This window comes from Coffea arabica, chromosome 1e (genome assembly GCF_036785885.1).
Source record: "Coffea arabica cultivar ET-39 chromosome 1e, Coffea Arabica ET-39 HiFi, whole genome shotgun sequence".
In the NCBI taxonomy this organism is placed as follows: Eukaryota; Viridiplantae; Streptophyta; class Magnoliopsida; order Gentianales; family Rubiaceae; genus Coffea; species Coffea arabica.
This window is the reverse complement of record NC_092311.1, coordinates 49,234,399-49,255,455: the sequence shown is the minus strand read 5'-3', so window position 1 is coordinate 49,255,455 and position 21,057 is coordinate 49,234,399. Positions and strand designations below refer to the sequence as shown.

Sequence of the window (21,057 nt, the reverse complement as noted above, 5' to 3'; positions counted from 1 at the left end):
ATTAAAAAACAAAAAAGAAAATGAGAAGTATACAATTACAATTGCATTCTGCGAAGAGATTGATTTTGCTTTCTCTTCATGCTTAGATGGGGTCTTTTTCCGACTTTTCAGAGAGAGGCTCGGTGAAATAGACATGTCTGTGAAGATGCGGACTACCTGCACCTGGACAGAAAGACCCTATGAAGCTTCACTATTCCCTGGGATTGGCTTTGGGCCTTTCCTGCGCAGCTTAGGTGGAAGGCGAAGAAGGCCTCCTTCCGGGGGGCCCGAGCCATCAGTGAGATACCACTCTTGAAGAGCTAGAATTCTAACCTTGTGTCAGGACCTACGGGCCAAGGGACAGCCTCAGGTAAACAGTTTCTATGGGGCGTAGGCCTCCCAAAAGGTAACGGAAGCGTGCAAAGGTTTCCTCGGGCCGGACGGAGATTGGCCCTCGAGTGCAAAGGCAGAAGGGAGCTTGACTGCAAGACCCACCCGTCGAGCAGGGATTCGTCCAACGTTTCCATTCCTAGTAAACAAAGGAGAATAGAAAAGTCATCACTTGGTTTGAGGCCAGAAGGAACTAATAGATGAAAAAGTCAAAAAGGTCAAAAACGAACGAATCGTAGGAAGACACAAATTCGCTGTGAGATTTTCATCATCCACTAACCTCGAATCCAGACCTTATTTAAGAGATATTAAGTTGCTTGTCACTTGATCCTAACAATCCTTGATAGATAAAATAATTTTCAAGTGTCTCCGTCTAAACTGGCCATAACCCTTTTTTTTTTTTTAATTGGTGAATTAATCATTGGAGTGGATAACCATTTTTCCAATTATCAGTTTTGCAGCCAACTGAGAATAATCAAATCCTTATCAATCTGTCTTTTGCTGGAGCAAACGTCATCTTCTCAATCCCATCTTACTTAAAGACAAATACATCCCTTTAAAATAAAGTATGGGGCAGACAAATCCATGACCATAAAAATGTCTCGTCATTATTTGCTGGTCGTTCCCACTTCATGACTATTTATATCTCTCCAATAAAATCTAATTTGAGGACATCCAATTTTGAGCGTGCAATGAAATATATTTGATCAACTCAACACAACAATAAAAAAAGAATTATCTTGTGATTTTATGGTAGGAAAAAAAAAATAGGGCAAAAAACCCACAAAACAATTGAGTAAATTTTAAACACTAATAATTGGATTGGATGAGCGTCTCCGTCTGAATGGATGACCATTTTTCCAATTATTATCCTTAATCCAAACTGCTGGCGGCTGCTGTAGTCAACTGAGGATAATCAAATCCTTAACAATCCCGGCAGCGGAATGTCATCTTTTGCTGGAGCTAACGTCATCTTCTCAATCCAATCTTATTTAAAGACAAATCTATCCCTCCCCCCTCCCCGCCCCCCCCTTCCTTCTCTTTCCCGAAACAAATCCGTGACACTGATACAAGTAAAAAAAAAAATGAAGTAGAGAATTCATGGACGTTGCAAAACCAGTTACGTAGGAGCTATTCCATCGAAATAGCTGACAATGGTTAATTTAATTTAGTCTCGAAAAAAAAATAGATCAATTGTCTCGTTATTATTGTCTAGTCGTTCTCTCTTCATGATTGTATCTCTCTAATAAAATCCAATTGAGGACATCTAATCTTAAACGCTCTATGAAACATATTTGATCAACTCAACAACAAAATATAAATCTAGAGTCGCTCGACCTAAAAAGAATGAAAAGAAAAGAAAAGAGAAGGGAGGTGGCAGCATTTGGACCAAACCGCCGTAAAGGGTAAAAGGGTCAATTAATGGAAAGTGTGAGCTGGCACTAGCAGTACTATAGCCGCCTCGCCGGCCCAAGGGACCTTTCAAGTCCAATTCAGTATCAGTCGTTGAATTGGAAATATGAATCCTGAAACAACTGAAAATTCTTCCAGCATTTGTGGGCGCATGCTGTTGCTAGTGGGTAGCTTTTCCCTAGTCATCCTATTCCTTTTCCTCCCCATGCTTCAGTTGACTATTCCCGTCACTGTGTAGCTCAGCACAAGTAGTACTGGAGTTGGGACAAGGACGCAACTGTCTCCAAAAGTTGACGCTCATGATTCTCATTCTGCATTCTAGTAAACGTCCAATCTTTGGGTTTTACTGATTTTTAATCATCAACCTTATTCGCACTTGTCCTCATCTTTTCTGGGCTAAGGCTCTTTTTCTCAGCTACGTAAATCTGACTGATTATTGCCCCGAGCATACGCTCTCCTCTGCCTAGTCCCGCCAGCTTCAGGTGTGTATTTTGATTTTCGTTCTGTTTGCCATCATTCTTAGCTAATCTTTTTGTTTATGGCTTTTGATTTCTTGATTGGCTAATTCTCAGTGTTCTTATGTGATGCATGATTGGAACCTTCTGTGCCTTAACTTGAGCTTCGAATACGGAATCTATTGAATGAGTGGATTCGATTGTTTTAGAGTGGTTAGCCCATCAGAAAATACATACTACTACTATTTTGCTTTTATGATGCAGAGTAGGGGAAAGAGAGGTCAGTGAAGTTTGCGGATAGAGGGCTAGTGTTAGGAATAGATAGAGAGGAGGGATCAGGGAGAAGAGTATGGAGAGGGATCTGAAGTTTTTCAATAAAAAATTGGATTAATCTTTCCTACCTGTCAGTGTTGGATGAATGATAACTATGCAAAATTTGAATTTGCAATTCAACTTTTGCACACATCATAAATTCAACGCTGATAGTGTATACGTCAACGTAGGAAAGATTTACTCTAAAAAATTTATGAAGTGAATCAACATTTAGGCTCAAAATTTGCATAGTACCACATGTTAATGGAAAGGAACGTGCTTTCTCTAAGGTTGAGGATAATGGAGTATAGAATTTGTATTTAACTAGGAAGAGGTTCCTTGAGAAAAACAAGGGCCTATGATATCATGTACTGCAAAAGAGGTCTCACAAATTAATGGCAGATTGAATTAAAAAAAGAAAAACAGATACAAAGTTTGTTCTAAGGGAAGTGTAACATCGTACTAAATCAAAGAATTATAAACCTTAAGTTGTCATCAATATTCTATTACTGTGTGTCTAGGTGCTGCTATATAGTCCCAGTTCAGGAGATTAATGACTTTTGTTTTTTATAAATGGTTCATATACTTAAGAATTTTTGGTATGAAAAACTAAATACTAATATATTGCCAGTTGTACCAACAACAAAGGCGGGACTTCTAACCACCACTTGGACTATGCTAATTAGCTGAAGAAATTTTGATTACTTGCAATCAAATTTGCAGGTTCAAGTAATCTTTGAGTTCTGCCTTGGCTTTGCTGCTGCAAAAGCTTTGCAGTAGTCTACTCTTGTGGCAGGGATTGGTATCCAGAAAGCTATGGCAGAGGATGACTTGTATACTAAGGACGGGACAGTTGACTGCCGTGGTAATCCTGCCAAGAAAAATGAAACTGGGACTTGGAGAGCCTGTCCTTACATCTTAGGTACCAAAATAATTTGCTTTTCATCAGGTTTATCAGAGGTGAAGATTGATATTTCAGGCAAAACTTATGCTCCTTTGTTGATTTTTACTGTAGGAAATGAATGTTGTGAAAGATTGGCATATTATGGAATGAGTTCTAATCTGGTGCTATTTTTCAAGCATCGACTTGGACAGCACAATGCCACTGCTTCTAAAAATGTATCTGATTGGTCTGGGACATGCTATATCACACCCTTAATTGGAGCATTTTTTGCAGATGCATATCTTGGAAGATTTTGGACAATTGCTTGTTTCTCAATCATCTATGTTCTGGTAATCTTTTTTCGGCTGAAATGTATATGCACAAATTCTTTTGCAACTTAGGTAGGCATGACTCGCGCTAAAGAAATTAGATAAAATTACATGGTACACGTAGGTAAGAAGTTAACGTTAAAGCGGAGTAACTTGGGGCACAACCATTTCTTGTCTGGTCTACTTCTGCCTATCCTTGATTCATGGTGTATTTTGGGCCACATCATCAATGTAGAGAAATGCAATCTCTTAGTTCTATACATGGTAAATTATCATCAAACTCCAGCAAGCACAATAACCCATGTTTAGTTCAATAATTAGACAGATGAAATGTTCTAATAAAGAAATACAGATTTTATAAGAAAGAAAATTTAAATGATTTCAAAATTTCCAGTCTTCTTAATACATTCTGATCTGGTTAACAAGCTTCAAAAATGATAACCATTTGATGTGCAGGGGATGACATTGTTGACATTATCAGCCTCAATCCCCGGTCTGAAGCCAACCTGTCATGGAAAGGAATCTTGCCATGCAACAGGAACACAGAGTTCTGTTGTCTTTTTAGCTCTTTATCTCATAGCATTGGGAACTGGTGGTATAAAGCCTTGTGTATCTTCCTATGGAGCCGATCAGTTTGATGACACAGATGAGGTTGAAAAGAAGCACAAGGCTTCTTTCTTTAATTGGTTCTATTTTTCAATCAACATTGGTGGACTTATTGCTTCATCAGTGCTGGTCTGGGTACAAGATAATGTGGGTTGGGGATGGGGATTTGGCATTCCAGCCGTAACAATGGCAATTGCTGCGGTTAGTTTCTTTTCAGGTTCTCGATTGTATCGTAACCAAAAACCAGGAGGAAGCCCTTTGACGCGCTTGTGCCAAGTGCTTGTTGCATCTTTCAAGAAGTATAAAGTTGAAGTGCCTGAAGACAAGTCTTTGTTGTATGAATGCAAAGATACTGAATCTGCAATAGAAGGAAGTCGGAAGCTTGGGCATACTAGTGATCTTGTGTAAGCACCATATCATCCTGCCTACCTCGTGGTTTTAAACTTGATTGATAATTTTTGCTTGCTTTCAAGATTGAGTTCAAAAGATATTCAAAGGATCATTAAATGGTTCTTAGCCAGTCATCTATCTGATGGTACTTTTTTGAAGTATTGAATGGAAAAAGTGGAGTTACGTTGGATAACTATGCAATTTTCAGGGAAAAAATTGATTATATACATACATACACACATATATATTCATATACATATGTATGTATATATATAAACCTATATATATATTCATATATATATGTATGTATATATATAAACATATATATATATACACACATACTCAAATTTTCTAAAGAATTAAGAATTTTTATTGGGTAGTCATTTTTAAGGTTTCAGAACTTCTTCTTTTAATGGCTAAAAACAAACAGTCTCTACCTCTCGGAAACTTGACAAGAAAGGAACGGACACTGCTTAGGCATAACACCTTATTCATTTGGTCAAAGGCATAACACCTTCTTTTGAATAGTTCTATAGGAATCATCACTTCAAATGTAATATAAGAAATATATTTGCAGTTAACACGTCTTGTGTACTTTTACAGTTCTTTCAAAACCAATGGCTGAAATGAAGCCTTTCGTGATTTAATCTTGAACAATCTCCTTTGCCGTGTCAACTGCTTGCTTGCCCCTTGCATTGTTTCAAAACTGAAATATTGTATAATGTTATCCTAAACAGTTTCTTTGACAAGGCAGCCGTTGAGAGGGAATCTGACTATAAAAGGGGCTCTGTAGATCCTTGGAGACTTTGTACGGTGACTCAAGTTGAGGAGCTAAAAGCCATAATACGATTGCTTCCTATATGGGCAACAGGTATCATCTTCAGCAGTGTGTATGGTCAAATGAGCACCCTGTTCGTCTTACAAGGAGAAACGATGAATACTTATGTGGGACATTCTACCTTCCAAATCCCGCCTGCATCACTTGGGATTTTTGACACCCTGAGTGTCATATTCTGGGTTCCTGTTTATGACCGAATTATTGTCCCGGTTGCCAGAAAGTTCACAGGTCACAAAAATGGCTTGACTCAGCTTCAGAGAATGGGAATCGGGCTCCTCATATCGATCTTTGCCATGCTCTCAGCAGGGATCTTGGAACTTGTTAGATTACGCTATGTGAAAAGACATAACTCCTATGATCTTGAAGAGATACCCATGTCAATATTTTGGCAGGTGCCTCAGTATTTCATCATAGGTTGTGCAGAAGTTTTCACATTCATTGGACAGCTGGAATTCTTCTATGAGCAAGCACCTGATGCCATGAGAAGTTTGGGTGTTGCTCTCTCCCTGACCACAGTTGCCTTGGGAAACTACTTGAGTTCCTTGCTTGTGACCATTGTGACAAGAATTAGCACAAAGAATGGAAAACCTGGTTGGATACCGAATAATCTTAATCGCGGTCACACCGATTACTTCTTCTGGCTCTTGGCTGTGCTAAGCGTGCTGAATTTGGGAGCTTATATCCTCATTGCAAAGTGGTACACGTACAAAAAACCAGTTGGGACTCTTCGCTGATGAGGTATACAAGGTGGCAAGTTTCCTCACTGCAGAAAGATGCATCCGTCAGAGTTGTTGAGAATTTCAAACATATGTTCTTCAATGACTGTTTGTTTGCATAGATGAAACAGTTTATTGGGATATCACAAATTACAAGATTACAGCAATTTCTTGACAGGTTTGCATGGCAATATATGATGTAAAACAAGTGGTTGGGTCAAAGTAGACTTTTAGCTTGTTTTTACTACATTAAATGGTCCAAGTCAAAAGTTTCCTGCTTAACTGTTATCGTTAGGGAAAAAAAAAACAAGGTTCTACTCCTCACTTATTCCTTAAGCAACACACATCTTTGAAGGTCGTCAAGGCCGTAACCCAGTGATTTTGGAATTAAAAAAATAAAAACAATGATATAGGGCTAACAAAAGTACGTTAAGACTTGAGGTATATGAATAAAGATTCACTGATTACGTGGTTTTTTGGACGTGACTTTCAAGATTCTTGAGGTAATTAGGCGCTGCTTTGAAATGAAATTATTCATGACCATTTTTAAAAAATAATAAAAATAAAAATTTCTAGACCAATTCTATCCTGAAAGACCTAATTAATTTCTGACAATCTTAAAATATTGATAGGCTAGATACTCACTAGACAGCCCCGCGTGAATGGTCCAGCGGCAGCGCCTCTCACCAGTGAACCTTGAGGTCACAAGTTTAAGTCTCCGCTCCGCTGGATTACTCCGTGCACTTAACGCGTTCGGGCCGGGTTGGAGCGCCGGGTCCGGGTCGCAGGGGATTAGTCGGGCCCCGTAAGAATTGACCTGGACATCCCTGTGTCGAAAAAAAAAAAAAAAAAGATACTCACTAGACTCTTACCCACGAAACCCAAAAGCAGACCGACCGTATATACCAGTTGCATTATTCAGCTTTCGCTCCTGAACACCCCGACGCTCTCTTTCTCGAGCTCTTTCATCAATGGTTCGCAAACGATTTCAGGACACGAGAACAGGTAAAATGCAAATTTTCGTGCCAATTCTCTTTCGGTACCAAGATATTTTTAAAAAATGAAGCAGGTATAAGTTCCTGCTTATTTCTATGGTTTCATTTATTATCTGTCAGTGTACATGGGTAATTGACACAAGTCGTTCGACGAAAAGCCTCAACCAATTGGCTGCATACTTCTAATCTATGCATGAATCTCTTTCAGGTCTGTTTTACGCCGAGAACTTTTTGAAGAAAGTTGGGCTAGGAAAAGAAGACTATCACTTCTGGAAGCAAATAGGCAAGGCATTGTTGTGCACCTACACGCTTTTTGGCGTAGCTTGGCTGTGGAACGAGACGTCACCGCTTGGCTGGTGGACTTTAAAGCCCCAGCCTAAGGAGGAACAGGAGCTAGCCCATCTCTACGAGCGCCCAAATTTTCCATATCCAGGTGACAAGGAGGCAATGGAGGAGTTCATTGCTAAGGGTGGGATGATTGGAACTACAATTGGGCCGAAAGGCATCATCGAAACAGATAAAGATTCGATCAATTTTCAAAAGAATTTGCAGGACAAGAAGTTTGAGCAGGAGGCTTTTAAGCTGTGGATGAGGATGAAGAATGAAGTCGTATCTGAGCTTCAGCAAAAAGGCTTTGATGTTGAGTAATTATTGCCTGTGGCATTGCTCATTTTACATATTTGAAAAGTCCTATGTTTTCAGCCAATGCTCCTCAAGAAAACGCTGCTTGAAGCCTTGAATTTGAATTACAATTGTGTTCATTGAAGCTTTATTTGCTCGATTTGAGTATTTCGTGCTTGTGATAAGATTGTCCCAGACTACTGCATTCGACTGAATATGAATTATGCATAGCATCTTTGCGTACATATATGGCCGTGCACAAGAATTATTTGGGCACCAAAGAGCATTACGAGTTTCCCTAATGCTTCATTTCTTTTGCGTGTCCTCCATCCTACATAAGAAAACCTTGCCCAATTCTAGCATATGCATAAGTTGAGCTCATTGTGGTCGATAAGTAATAGGATTTGTGCAGTTGCAGGAGCAATCGCACCATGCATTTGACAGCTCGAATCAGGCTAGCCATCAAATGCCCTCTGCGACAACCGCAATGAACCGGATCCTAAGTGGTGATACATTCTAATTCATAGCCTTATCCCATCAAACTATTCGTGTATTATTTTACCCCTCCTATTGATCTTCAATCCTTCTCATCCAACTCCAAACAGGAAATAAGTTCTCAACATTAGTGTGATTGAAATGGGATGTGAGGCAATACAAGCAGATAATCCAAATCGCTGTTTGGTATAGAAGATTCATACTTCATGATAAGTGCATTTGGTATGTTGAAAAAACCTATCCAAAGAAAGGAAATACTTACAGGTTGGCAGGTGGTGTACTCGGGTAAATATGTGCTATACTCAGGCTGATTTTCTTATTTCACTCGCTAATTTCTACGCATCATTATATAAATCACAATGACCACAAGGCACTTGGATATATCATCGGGTTTATTAATGGACTCGTAGATATGCAAATGATAGTGCTTTTAAAATGACACTCCTCTTGATTTTTTTCAGATTTTTTTTTTATAAAAAGCAAATTTCATTAATGAATTACTGAAAATCGTCTAATACGATTTGATTTACATTGCTGTTCTAATGACAAGTTAAACATTCTCATGATAAAAACAAGATGCATTGCAAATTCAATAAAAAATTTTCAATTGACACGCTGAAAAGGTTAAATAGATTGTCATTAACAAATAAAGAAATGTCATTAACATCTCTCTTTTAAAGCAGTGCCATTTGCAGGTGTCTTTTGACTCTTCGAAACAAGTAAATCATACAGTTCATAAATCATTTGCAGGTGTCTTTTGATTGACTGAAACAAGTAAATCATATAGTCCATAAATAGGACAATATTTACGACTTTATTTTATTATTTCACAATTACCCACAGCATTAGCTCATTAAGTATTGATTCGTCGTCAACAAGCTATATGAATCAAACTAAAGCTATATGAATCAAACTAAGCGTAAGCGGGAGCGAGCGCAAGGGAATCCCCTGCGTCACATATAAATAAGGTAAGCCAATTTTTCCTTTAATTTAACCTTCCATTAAAATACATTTTACTTCTACTCTTTTATCTTCTGCATCTTTTAATTGCTCAAAAATTTTCCTCAACCCTCAAACTTTACGAAAATTATCTGAAAACTCGGTTATTTTCTTGAATATCGTGATCATAACAATTTCAAGACAACGACTCATTCGATTCTCATATGGAGATTTCATCGATCAGAAAGTCATGAAATCGCAATAAATTTGCGGTTAGGGCCTTGAGTTTCTTCATCTCTTTGGAGAAAACAGCTGAAAAATCATAATCTAATAGAGAACCTGCTATATCTTGAATGGGAATCGATATTATATCTGATTCTTTTGCATTGAATCTTCAACTCAGAGAACCGAATCATCTTCTTCTGAAGATTTGCGTTTTCGGAGGAGAGAACGAGATCAGAAATCTACCACAGACGCTAAAAACGAATTATAACAGTCAGATTCCAGCTGTAAAACAGAGGTAAAGACAACAAGTAAGAGGAGAACGTCAGATTTCAACGACATTACAGAGGAACTGGGCTATTACCATTCTTCATTGCAGAACCCGCAGACTATTCTCAGGCGAAAGGTTTCTGTTTGTATTGGAGAGGTAATATTTCTTTCTGCTGGTATTTTCGTTAATGTCGGGTAATATTTGGTTGAAACGACTCGGAGAACTCTCTCGATTATCTTTTTTGTATTTTTGTTTCGATATTGAATTTGAAAAATGGCGGGCTCGAGAAAAGAAAGAGGAAAAACAAAATTTATCACCGTTCCTTTTCTTTTTTTTTAATATAAACTTTTCTTGTTTTATTTACTTGGATTACAGCTCTATACTTTGCGGCCTGCGGAATATACAATATAGGGTTGTACTTGGAGCTGGTTCAACCAATAAAATGCCAAAATTAGCCTTGAGTTTCGGATGACTTTTGCAGAGCAGGAACGAATCTTAGTGTGTTTGGTCGGGAGATTATTTGTTCAAATTTATTTACTTATATCACCATTACAATTTTTAATACACTTTTTGATCTTCTCAATTACCTTTTTATCTCACATACATCACATCACAAAAAATATTACATTAAAAATATCTCAAATAATTTACAATCCAAACACACTCTATTATATAATGGTAGAGACGAGAAAAATAGATGGAGTACAAGGTTTCCTTAGCGGGCTTGCAAGATTTTCTTATTCTTGAATTTTTTCTGAAAAAAATCACAACCTAAAATGTGTTAGATTTGGTAACTGAATTACCATATTATAAATGTATGTTCTTCTAGTTTGGTTTGCATGATTGAATTTTTGGATCAAAGGCACTTCGGTCAATTTTAATTTTCTAATTACTGAAATTTTCTTTTTTTTTATGTTTATTTTTTGGAGATATAACTATTGAAAGTTGAAGAAATGTACTCCTTCGTCTTCTTCATATGGTCCATTTCCTAGATTGCAGTTGCTATCATATTGAGCATTATAATTTTATTGTAACTTTCGGTCATCAGACTTACAGAATTTCTTAAGAAATTATTGTTTTCCTTTGCATAATATTCAGAGATTAGAACGCTCTTACTTAGGGAGCAAGAATCGAGTGCTGATGTACACGTTGACATGTCAAATTAATCGACATGCAAGCAAAATATGCATTTACTTGCGACTTTTTTCCATGAATATCATGTGTCTTACATCTCCTGTACGTTTTGCTTTGTCCTCCTTCGCAAGTCTGTAGAACATTGCTAATCCTTTATTCTTTTCCTATGTTTCTGTCGTCTTGTACGCAGAATACCAGGATCCAATAACTTTTGCCATCTGAACCAATTCAGTCTTTCATCTCCTGGACTTCATCAGGTACATTCGTCAGAACTACGAATTACAATATTTTGATTCATATCCAACCGCACGGATCTAATTGGAACATCTCTATGTCTCACACCCTCGTTGGTGACTTGAAATGACCAGCATGTCAAGTAAACAGAAGCGAAAGCGACTACTCAAAGTTGAGAACCCCAAGGAGTGCAAAAGGGATTGGATAAATTTTATTCAGCAAGAGCGGGGGGTAGTCCCTTATATTAGGAATGAATCAGGAGGTCCAAAGGTAATCCCGGAGGTAGCTAACGAATCAGAGTACGAGGAAATCCCCAAAAAAGATCCATTTCAAGCTTATTTGCCTATCTTGTCCACTAAGGACCAGTACGCCAGCAACCCAAACAATCGAAAGTGGTTTGGTACGAAGATATGGTCAAGAAATGAACCAAACCAACCTAGCCAAGAGACGAACAACAGTTCGACGCACGAGGGGGATGCTTGTAATTGCCAAATGCCTGGATCTGTTGACTGTGTTCATCGTCATATGGTGGAGGAAAGAGGAAAACTGAAGGCTGAATTGGGGCCTGCTTTTCAAACCTGGAAATTTGATGAGATGGGAGAAGATTCTACTGATTCCTGGACTTTAGGGGATATGCTTAGGTTCAACTCTGTGATGAAGAAAAGGAACCTTCCCTCATCAACGCGTAAAACTTTTCTGCAGCTGGCCAGTCAATTTCTGCCCAACAAAAGTAGAGCAAGCATAGTCAGCTACTACTTTAATTTTTACCTTCCCAGCTGGAGAATTCGCAAGAGAACCAGGTTGAACCGTACTGCGGCTGAAATTGACACAGACGATGATGATGACGAGGTTATTGGAGAAACCTCCAAGGCTAATGGTACCCAGAATAAGTACTTGACAGGGAAGCGATGAAACTCACGAGGCAGGGAACAATCCTCCGAGTGGTTTCGCACATAACAGGCTGGAAACTGGATACTTAGTTTGGAGTATACTTTTCTTGTATTGTAGTATATAGACAGAATGTCATACAACTGCCCATATTCTCATAGCAAAGAAGAGAAGTAGTGGCACATGGACTTTGACACAAGGGTGCAATTGGTGCAGCTGATCTTGCCAATTCAGGAGAAGTACCGGAATTGTTATTACTAGAGTTGTTGTACTTGTTACGGCATTGGTCCAGGAAATGTAAATCTTATGTAGCTGCTTTGCTGGTACGTGTTTTAGTACTTTTCATTTCTAGCAATCTTTGGATGATACCTTGTGCTTTAATAGAATGCCCAGAATATATTCCAAGGATATATAGAAGAATTATCTAAATGCCCAGAATATATTACTCGTATAGTTGTTGAGTGATCCAATTGGATGAATTTTGGTTGGTTCCGAACTGATTCATGGTCGAGTCAGAAGTTGATAAGAGGCTTTATTAGGGGTTTGGTTCTCGCTTGACATGTTAGTGTCAAGTCTGAGAGAAAGAGTATTTCTTTGTTCAATAGTCCAATTAGTCAGTACAGTACATAATCTGAAATGTAAACAATATGAGGCATAAATTAAATCTGATCATGATAAATAAATTTTGAGTAGAATCCACAACTACCATGATAGGTTTAACTAATTAAACCGTATAAAAGTATAGTGACTAGCTCCAAAAACCCTCTTAAGTCATCAGATTTGAGCACAATAAACGTTGTGCCCTACAGTTTTCCATGGATCTTTTGGTTGGTTGTGGTTAATAGATCTTCATTTAGTGAATTGGCTTCCAATCTGTATATTGGCTTAGAAAGTTTCTCAGATTTATTCAATGAGGTGAAATTTATATAGGTCCAAAATATCATCCCTGTTAATCAATTAAATATTTAAATTTACACAGATTTAATTCCCTAGATTTTTTTTTTAATTTTACAAACCAATTCCTACTTTGCTTTTGATTCAAGAATGACAATTTTATGTGAATTCCGTATAAGAAAAACTAAATTACTTGAGTGACACGTATTAATATTACCAACAAGTGTTTTAATTTCGACAAACACAACGTCGTCTTTTTTTACCTTCCTTCCCTTTGACATTTGAAAGCGTATTGCTATTGTCTTTTTACCTCAAGAATGATCACTCTTGGTAAGTCCATGTAAGAAAAAAATATAATTGTAAAATAAACTAAATAGCAAACATTACCATGAATCATTTTCCTGCGCATTCACGCACTTAATTTGGCGCCTTTTGTCAAAGACAATATCCTTCTTCCCCACCTTTCTTTTGATGTCTTGATTAGTAGGTACATTGATTGGTATGGCCACCAGAAGAGGGACTAAGTAAGTCCCTCCATGCCCCGTGGGCGAAGATTAGGGGTCAAACCCTCTAATTGTGTTTCCTTTTCAGAATTTTTTGGCATATGATCGAAAGTTATTTAACTCTCATAAAGCATTTTAATAAATTAGATAGGTTCATCTCCGTCTTCTTTTTCCATTATAGTATTAATTGTAACAATGTTGTACTAAAAATAAATATTAGTATGATGGAATGCAGACTTGACCATCTCCTTTAATAGAAAAAAGAGACATCGAATAATTATCGAGCTACTCAATATACCAACTCATTTAATTTGACCCACTCCATGCATATTATGCAGCACAATTTCATTTTGGCGATGGATCAAAAGCAAAAAAGAAAAGGCAATTTAGCGAAGAAAATTTATTCTATAGACACTGAGCCCATCAATGGAAGAACCCATGGAAAACGGGTACTTTTAAATTTTCTTTTATTCTTATCATTTTGCTAATATATAAGTGATTGGGAAAGATTATTCAGTTATCTTCCTAGTTTCTATTTTATTTTTTTTTTAAATGTGATTTTGAATTTAGAACCTTATATTTACAATCTTTTCCGTTTTACCACCCAACTTAACCTTCCCCCATCTTCTTAGTTTGGAAATTTTATATACAATCCTCAACCATCAATTGGATTTTTGCAAACCTGTTTATCTTATCAGAAATCAACCCTTTTCTTTCTACCTCTCCTCTTCTTCAACTTTTCCCAATTTCCCCTCCTCTCTTAAAACACATTCCCTTAGGGAGGGAGATCACGTGATGGTCTCCTTCCCATGAATTTCATTTTGTTTTGTTTTGTTTTTCTAATAAACTCTTTCCTGAATTTTTTTTTAATGAAGCTTTTCTATTTCTCCTAGAAATTCTAAGTGAGAATTTTCTATTCTCCTATAGATTACTATGGAGATTTTTGTGTTTTTCTTCTTTTTTTTTATTTTTAGATCTTAATTTACTTCAGATTTGGTCGTCAAATCTGAAATATTTTTGGAATTTTGGATCTAATTCGACAGATCGCATCATATTATTAGAGTTTAAAATCATTGATTAATAAACCCAGTGATTGGAATATACATAGTAGGGAGCTACAGTGATTTATCTGTTAGAGACAATTTTGAAATTTCTTTTATTTTTTAGATTTGTTCATAATTTTTTTGGATCTATTGCATTTGTTAAAATGCAGATTTGTAATTTTTATGTTTAACCTACCATTAGGGTAGAGATATAGATCAAATCACGCTGGACGATTTTCAATAATTTGTTAATGAAGTCTGCTTTTTATAATAAAAAAAAATCAATTGGATTTTTGTATTATATTACTTGCTTAACCTCCAAAACCTACTATTATTTTCTCTCTTACCTAAAATTTTAGGGATATACATCGATATCTTATTTATAGATTTTAAAATCCTATATCCAATGACAATTTTGATTTGTATAATGTATGTAATTTTCAAAATAATATTAGTGATATAAGCACCCATTAGACAGACTTTAATATTTACTATCACTTTTCTTACATTGTCATACATCACTGTGACCATATGCTATTCGATTGGAAAGTCCTATTTAAGCGACAGTCATAAACTAAAGATAGCTCATCTTCTTGATTTTAGAAATTTTATATTTGCATCTATTATTTAAAATATCGTGATTTTAAATCACTTCTTATAGGTGAATTTCTCTTAAATTACACGGTCTATAAGTAGGTCTCTAGATCGGATCTATGTAAATCTAAAGGCCCTTCTTTAATGGGCTACCATCTCATTTAGTAATTCAAATGAACTATTAAAGCCTGAGAATTGAGTTGATTGGCTTTGAGGGATGATGCAAGTCCTCACTTGCCACCTATATATTGTGTCAACTAGCTTCCCACAACTCTCATTTGTTATATTGCAAGGGCTATGCTTGAGAAGAGCAACATGCATCTTTAAGTGTTCAACCTCTCCATAACAATATAGGTGTGTGTTCCCAAACTCCATTCTTTATAGGGACTCTTTGGAAAAGTACTATACTAGTCAATTTCCTTTTCTCCAAAAGCTATTTGTCACCTTTTTCCTTCACATTATAGTTGTCTTCATTTATTTGTTGTTGTATCATCTTTAATAGCAAGAATCAGAGGCATAAGACAGGCAATTGTTTCTTACTAAAAATTGTCGAAGAAGATCAAAGCATTAGAAGAGGCTTATCTATTGGTATTTTTTTTTAGGTATTTGTTATACTTTCAATCATTTTACCATAATTTGCATTCCATTTCCCTCTCCCAAAAGAATTTAAGTTTTACAAATAAAAATTCCCAATTTTTTTGGATATAAATTAAAAAATTAATTTCTATGACTCAAAATTAGTTAATCCTAGTAACCATTTTTTTGTTGGTAATTTTCTTCCTTGGATATTCGTTTTAGAGATTTTAGCTGAAATATTTGCGGATATTTCTGGTCTAAGAATAAAGAAATTTGCTAAATACTATTTATCCGTTTAAAACAAAATGAAAAAAATATGCAGTCTGACAGCCCAAAAAAAAATCATTGAAACAATACAATTCCTTCTTGAATCCTAAATTCCTCTAATATCGGTTCGGACGCTCTGTTTAGCCGATATCCAGGGTTAGGGTTTAATTTCATATATCAGAAATTTTCTTGAATATTAATTCCCGGTGCACCGGTAAATGGATAACTCGAATTCAATTCAAGTTGTGTAGAATTCGCAACACTAGAAATGTGTTATTCAATTCATGCATGGGTAGATTGAAGCTTAAGCGATTCAGCAAAATTTTTGCTTCTCTTGTTTTCAATGAAGATTGCTCCGACCATCTAAACGTAAACGGCAATTACCAGCAAAATGGAGGTTTTTTTTTATTTCATTTGATTTTATTTATTTCCCCGCATATTCTTGTAACAGATAATTTCAATCTCATGCTAGAATCTTGTTGGCCTCCGTTTATTGGCTGGAATCCATAAACAGAGTACAAGCTTGGTGGGCTTCTTGAAATTTTGTGTTGTAAGATAAATGAACTATTTTCTCTCCTTTTTTTTTTCGGAGGAGAAGCAATGAATTGTCGTCACCAAAATCAATTGCTTATGCAAAGCAACGCCTTCTTTTGGTGGAAGGCAAAGCTATTTTGCTGAATCGCTAGCTCTGTGTCTTTGAGGTGCTTTTGAAAACTGTTGTCTGCATGTAGTATTTGCTAACTGATAGTAGTATTTCTTTTCTGTACAATTTAGCGGCCTACGATGACATAAAATCAATTTTAATCAATAGCATTACAGCCTCCCCCAGCACACAGTATTGGGAGAGTGGAATCGTGCAATCCGAAGAAGCTATTCGCTTGCTAATATCATCTTCTCCATCTTGAACAGGTTCCTTCCCCTTGCTTTACTGGTTAAAAATAATGACAGGTGATGGTGCTTGATGTGTCTTTTATTGCATGAATGCACTGAGTCTTGCACAATTCTTTTCATGAATTCTATAGTTCAAATTAGCAATTCGTTGGAGTTCATCTTGTGCATTGTCCTATTTTATCTAGACTAACGAACGTGCTTAGCAGTATCAAGCATCTTGCATCTATTTGCTTGTGTACCTACACCTACAAAGTACTTGAGATTGCCAGTCCCTTTGGAGCATTTTTCTCATTGTTGATTGTCTTCAGAAGGACGAAGAAATGAAGCCCTCAAAGGAACTCCATATCCAGAAGGAGAACGATCCAGTTCCTAAAGGTTGGATAGAGTACATATGTGATGATAGTCTCAGACTCGCAATTCCAGTCGGACCTCGTTTTCAGGCTGATCTGCCAGCTTTGCCTGTTTCCCTACACAAGAATGGTCAGCACAACATGCACAGGAAATCTCGCAGTTCAAAGTGGTTAAGCATCAAGGTATGGCCAACTAAAGGCAGAAGCCTGGAAGTCTCTGGAGATGTGATCGGAAAAGGAAGACCCAAGTCTTGTTCATGTGTATCCCCTGGATCTGTTGAATGCGTTAGACAGCACATCAATGCTAAGAAAATCCAGCTGCAATCTGATCTGGGGCCTGCCTTTTGGCAATGGAAATTTGAAAGCATGGGAGAAGATGTTTCCAAGTTATGGACTTTGGAAGAACAGAAGAAGTTCAAGGATGTTGTGAGAATACATGCCAAATCTTTTGGTCAGAGTTTAATCAATTCCGCCCTTGAGTACTTACCTTGTCAAAGCAGAGAGACAATAGTAAATTACTACTTAAATGTACATATTCTACGGCGAATAGCTAAACAAACCAGGTTGGGCTCTTCAAGGATTGACACAGATGATGAATCGGAAGAGACTCCTCCTGCCAAGGGATCTAGAAAGCGGCTCCAGGCCAATCATGTTACCTCAAGTATTTCCAAATATGTGAAGACCAAATACCTGATGGGTCGAAGATGATGCTGCAATAAGCAACTTTCTGATCTTATGACACCCCATGCCCTTGTGTGTGGAGTTCATCCTTTGTTTGTAGATAGTATAATAGCTGAAGCAGGACTAGGTTTTCCAAACTCAGTTTTCTTGAAGGCATGTAAAGTTCATTCATATCTATCAACTTGTTTGTTGTTGTGCGTTTTGATGTCTCAGCTGAAAGGCGATTGTGCCATTTTAAAGGCTTAATTTCGAAAGCTATATCTGACTCTCATTCATTAGTATGGGGGAGAACAAGTTGGATTTTCATTAGAACCGGTGCCAAGAAGCGCAAATTGCGAATCTTTATTTGAGTCGAGTCTCGCGCCTCCACTAGATCTACATTTTTTTAATCCATCTGTATAAATGCCTATTGTAATTTGTCCTCGAAAGCAAAATTTTCATTAGTATGGGGGATGCAATATAGTAGGGGGCTGAATAAGCCACTGAACCTGCACTTCTCCGGAAATTTGCGCCACCATAATTGGGGATCGGAGGCTGCTGATAAGAGCACTTTAGATATCTATAGTACCGAGTAATTCTTACACAATAACAAATGTCATCAAAGCACATATTGCTGCTGGTAACTTTCACTATTTCTTAGGCATAATAAGAGCCCAACAATGAAAAGGAACAAACATGTGGAAAACCAAGACACAAAAATGCTGTAACTCGTATTATTATGTCATGGATACTGCCTAAAAACAGTAGAGTTACAACATGCTGGTCCTGCCTTGCTATCACCCATAAACAAGAAGAGAAACAACTAGTAATCCTTACAAAGTCATAGTATTAACTCAATGCGCACTCAGAAATTTTAATATTCAGTTGAGCCGTAAAAGACTCCCATCAACAAAATGTGAGTCTTGCAGCTTGTCCCTTCTCGATTTCCCGTTCCTGGAAGTCCTCAAGGGTGTCAAATAAAATGGTAAAACACCATCATCCAAATTGCTTGAAGCATATGTAGCTCGGTGATTTCGTCCCAGCACAAATTCTTCCCGGCTCCTGTTGGCCCAGTCAGAATCATCACCAAGACTCATCATACCATTACTTGACCTGATCACCTCACAAGAACGTCTTGCACCAACAATGCTACTGCTCCTCATAAGCTTCCAATGAGTGGCAGCTTTGATTTCTTCACCAGCCTCCTTTTCTTGCTTCTCACAAGCCTGAGCAGGTGAACAATCCCCCATTGGTTTTTCAAACTTGTTTTCACAGGACTTTTGCTTGAAACCAAACACGTTCAACACCCTTCGCCACCTAACAGGCTTCTTTGACCCCAAATTACTTCTATCTTCAAGAGCAGGAGAGTTCTCCCTGGAAGAAGATTCAAATTTCTTCTTGTGATCATCTTTGATCGAATTCAAATGCCAATCTTTCAATTCCCTCTCCGTAATTACCAGCCTTCCAGGAGAGGCCTTCGCATAATCCCCATCCAATACCGCCATCTTCTTCCCAAAACTCCTAACAGAGCTTGACCTATCAAAACTACTTCGCCTTTGAGAAGACGAGGAATCCGAATTAGACTGAGCTGACCCTCCAGAACTGGTCTCATCTTCCATTATCGAATGCATTTGCCCGTCAACAGATACTCTATGATGATCAATCCTATTTCCGCCACTTAAAATCGCATTGTCCACAACTGACAACATCGGAGCAAGCCTGGGAATAGTCCTAGCGATCAAATACCCATCCCAAGAAGCTCTCGGCTCATCAATCGAAAAGCGCCCGCCCTCCACAGACAATCTCCCAGCATCAACAGAAAACCTAGGCTCTGTATCACAAGATCTCCTGCCCATTGCATAATCCGCAGCCACAGACTGAGTTTCCTCCAATTTCTTCCCTTTTGGACCATTTACTTCACAATTAATCCCATCAACAGTGCCTCCATCATTGCTATAAAGAACCTTTTTCTTCTGCTTCTGCTTCCATTTTTGCAATTTCTTGCTGAAAACAGAAGCTGCCTCCCTTATATTTCCAGCTAATTCCTTAAAATCTTTCGACCTCTGGCCCTTGCTCTGCAGTTCTAGATCTATGTGTTCTTTCATCGTCTTGACCTCTCCTTCTTCCAAATCATCCTCCTTCTCCTCCTCCTCGTCCCCATTGAATGCAACATGGGGATCCCTGTTTCCTCCTGCATTTTCTACTTTAATTTCTTCTCCGAACTCAGCAGCAGCAGCCGTGGTAATATTCTTGGATTCAACCTTGGACTCCCTGTTAGATCCATTACTACATTCATCGTCCACATCAAACAGATGGGCCAGACTTTTCACGTTTCGAGCCCTAACGTCGCAGGACCTGCGCCTGGGCTCGGCGAAGCTGGTGGAAGCTTCGCATTTAGCAGTAAAAACAGACCTACAACGGCGCAACTCCGGAGACGACGTGGCGGCTGCAGCTTTGTTCAGGCAATTAACTGGTCCAGCTCCGGCGAGGTCGCCATTGCCGAGAGACGGGATGACTGCAGCAGAAAAAGAGGGTTCGAGGAGGTCAGCGGAAGAGTCGAGGCCGCAGAGGCGCTCGCGTAAGCAAGAAGCGCAAATGCCGGTGGCCGGATCAGCCGGGTGGAGGTGACATGAGGAAAGGCGGCGGGTACGAGGTGGATGGGCTTGAAATTCGGGTTTATTACGAGTCATTGGATTTGGAAATGGGTGATCCGAAATGGGTTCATTTTTTAGAAGGTGGAGCTGCAAACAGGGGCGGAAATGGTGTGAAGAAGTATGGAAGAAAACAAGATTAAGAGGTGTGGTGACAGTAGTGGTACTGTGATAAGTAACAGTGCAGAAAACGAGAATGGCAGAGTTGCAAGACAAGGTATCCGAAGACGAATGGATGACTAAGTGTGAACAGACAGACGCTGGGCCTTTCCTTCGATAAACCCTCACTCACTCAATCCGGGGTTCCCTTGTGCTGCCTTTGGGGCTTGGGATTTGCACACTGATTTTTTTTTTTTTTTTTTAAGTATTGATTTTATAGATTTTTCTAATGAGTGTTTATTGAATACTAATTACTCTCTCCGTCCCACTTTAATAGTCTTGTTTCTTTTTTCACACAATTTAAGAAAAAGTAGTTAACTTTGTTGGAAAAGTAAATTTAGATTGCTATTTTCCTAAAA

At 37.9% G+C, this 21,057-nt stretch overlaps 4 protein-coding genes across 17 annotated transcripts; 3 read left to right on the top strand and 1 right to left on the bottom strand.

Annotated features, from left to right (window-relative positions):
* Positions 1 to 1,886: 1,886 nt before the first annotated feature.
* Positions 1,887 to 8,095, top strand: LOC113710693 (protein NRT1/ PTR FAMILY 8.2). The gene is made up of 6 exons (XM_027233814.2): positions 1,887 to 2,264; positions 3,273 to 3,471; positions 3,565 to 3,782; positions 4,218 to 4,771; positions 5,495 to 7,316; positions 7,515 to 8,095. The coding sequence occupies exons 2-5, from the start codon at positions 3,366 to 3,368 to the stop codon at positions 6,327 to 6,329; spliced, it is 1,713 nt and encodes a 570-aa protein (XP_027089615.1). The 5' UTR covers positions 1,887 to 2,264; positions 3,273 to 3,365; the 3' UTR covers positions 6,330 to 7,316; positions 7,515 to 8,095.
* On the top strand, positions 7,432 to 7,954 carry LOC113710715 (uncharacterized). The gene is made up of 2 exons (XM_072071536.1): positions 7,432 to 7,435; positions 7,515 to 7,954. Exons 1-2 carry the CDS (start codon positions 7,432 to 7,434, stop codon positions 7,952 to 7,954), a joined length of 444 nt encoding a protein of 147 aa, XP_071927637.1.
* Positions 8,096 to 15,362: 7,267 nt separating the features above from the next.
* On the top strand, positions 15,363 to 18,106 carry LOC113710582 (AT-rich interactive domain-containing protein 2-like). 14 transcript variants are annotated; one of them, XM_072060573.1, is made up of 3 exons: positions 15,363 to 15,498; positions 16,807 to 16,935; positions 17,187 to 18,106. In XM_072060573.1, exon 3 carries the CDS (start codon positions 17,199 to 17,201, stop codon positions 17,934 to 17,936), a length of 738 nt encoding a protein of 245 aa, XP_071916674.1. In that variant the 5' UTR covers positions 15,363 to 15,498; positions 16,807 to 16,935; positions 17,187 to 17,198; the 3' UTR covers positions 17,937 to 18,106. The 14 variants fall into 14 exon arrangements, with proteins under 14 accessions (XP_071916674.1, XP_071916659.1, XP_071916679.1 ...); XM_072060558.1 differs by having other exon boundaries at positions 15,364 to 15,498; positions 16,807 to 16,896; XM_072060559.1 differs by having other exon boundaries at positions 15,411 to 15,498; positions 16,897 to 16,935.
* A 492-nt stretch (positions 18,107 to 18,598) lies between these two features.
* On the bottom strand, positions 18,599 to 20,831 carry LOC113710576 (protein OCTOPUS-like). The gene has a single exon (XM_027233668.2). The coding sequence runs from the start codon at positions 20,576 to 20,578 to the stop codon at positions 18,770 to 18,772; it is 1,809 nt and encodes a 602-aa protein (XP_027089469.1). The 5' UTR covers positions 20,579 to 20,831; the 3' UTR covers positions 18,599 to 18,769.
* Positions 20,832 to 21,057: the final 226 nt, after the last annotated feature.